The sequence below is a fragment of the Notechis scutatus genome, chromosome Z (assembly GCF_049901735.1).
Source record: "Notechis scutatus isolate UNSWTSFEM ecotype Mainland chromosome Z, rNotScu1.2, whole genome shotgun sequence".
NCBI lineage: Eukaryota > Metazoa > Chordata > Lepidosauria > Squamata > Elapidae > Notechis > Notechis scutatus.
The window spans coordinates 86590879-86598610 of record NC_142025.1 but is presented as its reverse complement, the minus strand read 5'-3'; the positions used below and the strand labels follow the sequence as shown (position 1 = coordinate 86598610).

The 7732-nt window shown below is 38.7% G+C and overlaps 1 protein-coding gene across 2 annotated transcripts; it reads right to left on the bottom strand.

The window, feature by feature from the left end:
- Positions 1-293: 293 nt before the first annotated feature.
- On the bottom strand, positions 294-6859 carry ARL4D (ARF like GTPase 4D). Of its 2 annotated transcripts, XM_087945558.1 has the most exons (3): positions 6732-6859; positions 4016-4652; positions 294-537 (listed from the first exon to the last, which is right to left on the bottom strand). In XM_087945558.1, the coding sequence occupies exons 2-3, from the start codon at positions 4596-4598 to the stop codon at positions 434-436; spliced, it is 687 nt and encodes a 228-aa protein (XP_087801684.1). In that variant the 5' UTR covers positions 4599-4652; positions 6732-6859; the 3' UTR covers positions 294-433. The 2 variants fall into 2 exon arrangements, with proteins under 2 accessions (XP_087801684.1, XP_026541893.1); XM_026686108.2 differs by lacking the exon at positions 294-537 and having other exon boundaries at positions 2911-4652.
- Between the last annotated feature and the right edge of the window lie 873 nt (positions 6860-7732).

Sequence of the window (7732 nt, the reverse complement as noted above, 5' to 3'; positions counted from 1 at the left end):
TTCACTGAAGTTCAGAGCATGATAGATTGGATTTTAGAAATTTATTGAATATATTGGATTTTCCAGCATTTGAGTCAGGTTTAACCATCATGAAAATTCAGCACTTCTGGTTTTACTAATATGTTCACTATGTTTTCATGAGTATGAAAACATCCACCTGGACTGCATTGTTTCCAATATGAGTGAATGTTCCTCCCTTCAAAAACAAAACTTGCAGATGGAGGGAAGTGTTCCACCCCAGACTTCTCCCAGACATGATACTGTTCTCTAATCAATGATTGAATGTTGTTGGGTTTGGCATGATGTTTTTTATAAGGAAGGGGGGAAACAATTCACCAATGCCTCCATTTTTAGTTTTTCTTACTACATTCCACATACAGAATTCCAGTTCTAGATAGAAATTACATCTTCTATTTTGAAGAAGCAGTTTCATTCATGAAACAGGCTGCCCTGCAGCCCCCTTCCCATCACTGCAGGACAACATGGATATAGGTGGAGATTGAAGATGGAAGGCAGTTGCTTTTGGATTGTTCCGACCTAAGAAATTAATTAAGAAAAAATACTTTGTAGTTAATTTTCCCTCCACACGGCTGAACTCAGCATTCTTTTTGCCCCATATGTTACCTGGGGCTTTTCACCGGGATTCAATAAACAGACCAGTTTTGTTTTGTTTTTTTATACCAAAGCCTATAATGCTAGGATTGAGAAGTCACTTAAGTATAGAGCAGAGCATGCTAGAGCTCATGCAGAATGTTACCAATTGCAAAATAACAGCCAGATAACTATTTGCCTCCCACATCTATTTAAAAATAAATAAAATAATTCACCCATTCACACTTGCAAATCAAAATTTTGAATTGCTAGGTATTAATAGCTAATAGCTGTGATTTAAGAAATCTGAGGTTGATGAATGTAGCTTGGCACTTTAAAAAAACAAATGTTTCCTTATATGGACAGTCTTAGATTTCAAAGCTGTTTTCCAAGATACATCTATCTCCCTACCTGCACTAGAAAGCAAGTGTAGGCAGCACTTTAGCATTGAACCGATTGCATACCAGAGACTGAACATCTGCACGGGAGAATCATGAGTCAACAAGGCTAATCCTGGGAGTGGTGCCACAGCATGCTGGATTTGGAAAGCACTTATATAAGTGTTCTGGGGCAGGATTAAACCCATTGCCCTCAATCTCTTATGATTCAGCTACTGCTTCTCATCCCACCCCTGTCATTTGAGCATTGCAAGGCAGCGTCTGGCTGGGCAATCATCTGAAATATACTTTTAAATTTTAAGGCATTTAGTTTTGAAAATTTGAGAATTCTTTTTAAAAGTATACTGCATAGTGCTAGGTACATTCTTCCTCTTCCTGAAGCATTATTCTTCATAAATTATCTCTTATTTTCATAGAATATGCTCTTTAGGCAAAACCTGCACAAAAATTCCTTTTGGTTAAAAATCAAACAGAACTGTGAACAGAAGAGTTGCTCTGGGCTGTCCTTAAATTACAAACCCGAAACAACTTCATAGCTATTAGTGTGGTGCAGTATCAGAAAGACAGGTGTAGCACAATTTCTTGAATCGTACCCTCAGGAACTGAGGTACTGTACTATCACTCATCTTTGTACATGACATCAGCTCAGTGGTTGAGAGATGCAAGCTATAACACAAAATGGTTTCAGGATGCTAATTTGGAAAAGTCAGGGAATCACTAACACAAAGGGCTTCATTTGAACTGGGGTTTTCTTAGACTTTAGAACCTGTTTTAATAATGCCACATTGCAGTCCTCCAGTAAGGAAAAAGGAATTCACACATCAAAAGAGAAAACCAAGTAGCTGTCACTTCACCATTGTATAAATCACAATTGTTTTTCCTTACAGAGCTGGAACTAGGGGTTAAATTACTAATTTTTAAATGAATGTACCAGTAGAAGCATACAAGGGCATCTCATTTTGAAAGTCGATCATCTCAACAGGTTACTTCTAGCATTTTTAAATTCTTTGAAAACAGAAGTCTTTTCCTGCACTGTTCTGTTCTCTCATGTCCACAAATGAAGCCTCTAAAAGCTATAAAAGCTATATATAATTTTGGACAGGAGAATTAAGTATTTTAAAATATATATTCATGAGTCCTTGTGGGCTTCATTCCAGCAGGAATGTAATGGGGGTATTTGAAAAAGATGTTTACTGAAAGATTTCTCCCACTCACTAACCATTTCAAAGTTAATGCCATCTTTGATATGTTAAAGCTAAAAAAAACCATATAATTTTCAGCCTACAACGTTATCCAACATATTTGGGAGGGTATCAATTTAGAAAAATCTGCTATAAACTGGGCAATAATTTCAGCTGAAGCCAAATAACAATCCAGCAAGAATTGGATTGAAGGAAAGAATTGGAGCCAGAGGTTAAACTGCTACTACAGACTGCAAAAAATGTGCAATATATGCCCGATTAATATGAAAAAGCACAAGTATGAATTCTGTATCCATCTGCAAAACAACTTGTATTTTTGATGATGTAAAACACTTAATCTAAGTAATGACTTAATGTTATCTTCACCATAAACATAAATGTTTTTGAAAAATACATCTGGAAAGTGTTGTTTCTACCAATTGAATTAGTAGAATTGCATCAAGCAATTGTGTTTGATAATTGTACTAGATGGTACATTTCTTTTGGTCTCAAAAGTGATCATGTAAAATTTTACTTGACCTGACTGGAAGCTAGAACTACTGGGAGCACAATTTTACCTAAGGACCTTGCTCCCATTGCCCTTCAGCCTAGATATGAGTTAGTTGTCTGACTGGAATGATTATATGCTTAGAAAAATATTATACTTATGTTCAGTTTTGTCTACCAAAGCAAAGGAAATTTAAAGATAAATAGAAAAAGATTTTAAAAAACTCACAGCATAAAATCACACTGAAAATAATTTATTAATCATATGCAATTGCATTTTATTCCTCTAACAATCTTTGCTTTTTAAAATTATTCTTTACTGGAACCTAGTAACCTAGGCCTTGAAAATTTCATTTGGAAGTACTGCCTCAATTCAAACTCTTGTCAAAGTATAAGCCGTGCCAAATCTAGACTTCTGCTAATTGTGCTTGGAAGTGGGAAGTATTGTCAGAAAAGAAACACCTGCTACTCATCGTCGTCTCATTTCATGAACCGCTCTGTCCCTTTACCTTTCTCTCCAGTCATACCATTCAAAGCCAATTCATCCTCTCAGGCAAAGGTATATCCAATACTTTATTTCTAAAATGAACTATGCCAAAGCTTTAGCCTATCTGCGAATAAGGCATACTCTGTTCTTAAGGAGATGAGGGAGTTAGTTGGCTGTTTTATTAAAAAAAAAAGTAGAGACTGCCATTATTAGAAAAAGTGAAGGATCCAAGAAAATATAAACAGTTTCAGCTGCCTTTTCCTCATTCTTCTTGCTCATGTAATCTGCAAATGCTGAGAAGAGTAAATGATGATATCTATAGTGCCTTGAGGTCCAGCAGGGCTTTGCTGAAAGTGAAATGCTACTCGTCTTTCCAAGAAATACCATCTGATGCTTGCTTTTTCCCAAAGAAGCTGGTAGCTCCTCCTCACTCCAGTTGCCTGATTAATATATTGAAGATGACAAAAATGCCTTGTTGAAGCCCACAAACAATTTGTTTAATAATTTAAGTTATGCTTTATGTAAAAAACAAGAGCCTTTGAAAAGAGTCAAAGGAGATATTTTTTAAAGGTAAACTTAACTATGAAGGGTTTGCTGAACTCATAGAGCACAACCCATTACTTTGAAAAAAGTTTATCCCTCCCCAGTCTAGACAGATATTCATTCTCTTTAGGGTAAGAGGAAAGTAGACATGATAAATGTTTAGATATTAAACAACCCTTTAGTCCAATAATTAAAAACCACTAAGGAAGAAACTGAAGACTTGGTCCATTAATTGCCATGAATCATGCTTGGAATGATTATTAACTTTTGTCCAGGTGGAAACATTGTTTCTCAGCACTTCTTCTTACCATTGCGAAGGAGTTTTTTGCGTTTAAGAATCATTTCATACAGTTTTTCCAGAGCTGGCTGAAGGCCTAGTCCACTAATGGCACTGCAACCCTGGATGTGGCTCAACGTTGAAGTATATAGTTCATGTAAGCCAAGGTGCTTCTCCACCTCAGCTACAGAGAGTGCATGTGCCACATCCTGTTTGTTAGCCAGCACAAGCACAGGAATTCCCTGATTGTCTGAGGAGTGTGTAATTTTGTGCAATTCAACTCGAGCCTCTTCCAAACGTTCAACCTCTGCTGAGTCGACTACAAAAACAACCCCATCTGTTCGGCGCATGTAGGATTTCCAGAGAGGACGCAGTTTTTCCTGGCCGCCCACATCCCATACTTGGAAAGTGATGATGCGAGAGGTTCCCAGTGGCACTCGGATCTTCTCCATGTTGAAGCCCTTGGTAGGTGCACTCTTGATAAACTCCTGAAACTTCAGACGGTAAAGCAGAGATGTTTTGCCAGCTGCATCTAATCCAACTACGACCACATGCAGAGCCTGCAAGTGAGGCAGGAAAGGAGGCACAGGTGCCAACTGATTCCCCATAGTCATTGAATAGACACCAAATCTTGAAAAGCACCAATTGATGATCACTGCTCACGACAGCTAAGAAATTGTGACAACAAGAGTCAGAGTTAATACTTAATTTAAACCCATGAAAGCATACAGTACATGGATCATGTCTAAAGATGTAATTTTCATCTTCATCATCCTAGCATTTGCCACATATGCAAGGTCCATTTTTTGGATACCAAGAACAAAATTGATGTAGTTTTTCTTCAGTACCTATATCATGTATGAAGATAGTCTTCAGATATCCAAAATAAATCTAAATTAATAGATTAATCTCAAATATCATAAGCCAAACTTTATATTGTCCTGACATATAATAAAGGAACCCACCTACATAATAGCTATTGGGACATTCCTTTGCAGCAGACAAGATTCTACAGATTCTGTTGCAAATTCTTGGTCTAGTCTAGACTATTCCTAAAGTAAGATCCCTCATTACATTAAATAATCTGATTATGTATGTATGTATGTATGTATGTGTGGTATTCAGCTTTGTTCGGGTATTTTCCCATGTCATTGTAGTTGTGCTTTTAAAGTTGTAGCAACATTTCTACAATGACGTGGGAAAATACCCGAACAAAGCTGAATACCATACATGTAAGTACCCGCAAAAACTTAAGAATGAATGAATATATATATATGGTGTTCGGCTTGGTTGGGTATTTCCACGTCATTGTAGTTCTTTTAAAGTTGTAGCAACGTTTCAGCAGAATCTCATCTGCCATCATCAGGCACAGAAGCCTGATGATGGCAGATGAGATTCTGCTGAAACGTTGCTACAACTTTAAAAGAACTACAATGACGTGGAAAATACCCAACCAAGCCGAACACCATACATGTAAGTACCGAAAACTTAAGAAAACATATATATATATATATATATATATATATATATAAACACACACACACACCATTGTTTCACAAATAAAATGTGTTCTTGCATCTTTAATTCTAACAAATGCAGGTTAAATCCATTCTGATCGAATGGACTTATGAAAAATGTTATTATTACGGTATATAAAATTTCATGAATTAAATTTAATCCAAATAGGCTTTAGTATATGTAGTAAAATGTACCGTAATTAGGGTACCAGAAGGAATTTTGCTTTGTTACTCTAAAGGACAAACAATATCTCCCAATCCACATAAAGGCCAGAAGATAGTAATGATCAGCCAGAATTAAGTAATATCCCCTCCACAATTTTGGGTAACTCATAACCTGAAAACAGAATCAATTTTCACCAAGAATTTTCCAGTCAGCCTTCAATCGATTACAAACAGGCACAAAATTTCCTATAAAACAAGGCTGTATCATGCTTTCTAATATGACAGCCACTGTATTATTGTTCTTTATATATGGGTGGAAAGGATATTTGTTTATAATCAGAAGAGTAATTTTTCCCTTCCTTCCTAACCCCAGTTGGACTTGGACATTATAATCAGATTTAGATATGTATGTTCAATGCCTTTCTATACAAAGATTACAAAGAATGAGCAAGGTTCGCATCCAAAAGTAGACAGACTGTAGGCTTCAAACCTAGCTCTGTCAACTGCAAACGACAGCAGGAGCCTTTTTAAAATTAAGGCTGCATCTTAATAACGTGAACCGGCAAACTTTCAGCCAACAAATGCATCAGAGAGGGAGCCTGCATACAAAGTTACTCCCTGAAGCTTTTTACTTTCTTCCTACAATTTTTTTTTAAAAAAGTGGGGTCTTTTTGTTGCCTTAATTATAAACTACTTTAAAGTGAGGTGGCCGCAAATTTCACGGAGCGGCTTCTAACAGACAGGTGAGCGACGAGAGACTCCGCAAGCGATCCAAATCTTTTATCTCTAAGCCGCTCATTTCTTTTAGAGAATATGGACAGTGGAAAAGAGTTAAGCCCGCTTAGAGGCATCGCCCTGGATTTAGGTCCCAACCACCAAGCGAAAGGCAGTGTGGTCTGTAATCACTCCCCGGAGAGAGGGAAATAACTCCTCGTATATGCCGGTGAGTTTTTAATTTACAATACCCTTTCGATTTCCAACATTAAATTAATTTAGTACTGAAAATAGGCGCCCAGATCCAGACCAAACTCAGATCTGCCTAACGAGAACTAGCATGAACTTTACCTCCATCAGGGATCCAAGCTGACAACTGAACACCCGCATCCGCAAGAACTCAGTCAGCACTGCAGAAACTCCTCACGCGCCCAACCTCCAACTACAGAAAGAGAAGCTGCGGCCGCGGCGAAAAGAAGGCGGGACCCCTTCGGCACCACTCAGCGGCTGTCTGGGGCGTGGATGGGTGCAAAGGGGCGGGACCGTGCTGGAGGCGGGACCAAGGAGAGGGCCAACTAAAGGCTCGCGAGAGTTGCCGCTTGTACAGCGCTTGGTCCGGGACTTGTTTGAAAGGGAAGCCAGGGCTGAGCGCATCCTTGCGGCACCATTTACTTTTAGTCCCCAGTTCTGTACCTTAACCCGGGGTTATATGAAAGCTGAAAATGAAGCCATAGCGTGTCCCCGGGCAGGTGTGCAAAATTTATTTTTTTCCCATCAGTCACACAGTTTATTACCTAGGGAATTCACTGCCCGTTTTACTTCAACGTGACATGTTGGGGGACTGGGGCACTGTGAGCTTCCGACTCACTTGTGAAAGGCATGAAATCAAGGTGGAGACAACACTCCAGACGGGTCTCCAACCTTGGCAACTTTAAGACTTGTGGACTTCAAATCCCAGAGTTCCTCAGTTTTGCTGGCTGAGGAACTCTGGGAGTTGAAGTCCACAAGTCTTAAAGTTGCCAAGGTTGAGACCCCTGCTCCAGAATATAGGCAAGCGGCTTCTTCCCCGGGAAATCGCTCTCTCACTCTCGAAATTTGAGGACCAGATATTCAAAAGAATTCCGAGTTATGGGCCTGTGTTCGCAAACATTTAGCCGTAAATCACGGTTTACAGACAAGGTTTACAGCAAGGCAAGTTTAAGACTTGTGGACTTCAACTCCCAGAATTCCTGAGCTAACATAATTGGAGGAGGAATTCTGGGAGTTGAAGTCCACAAGCTGTCAAGTTTGAAGACCTCTGGCCTAATGGGTTGGTTGGGCTCGTATAAATGCTACACTAGAAAAGTCTACGG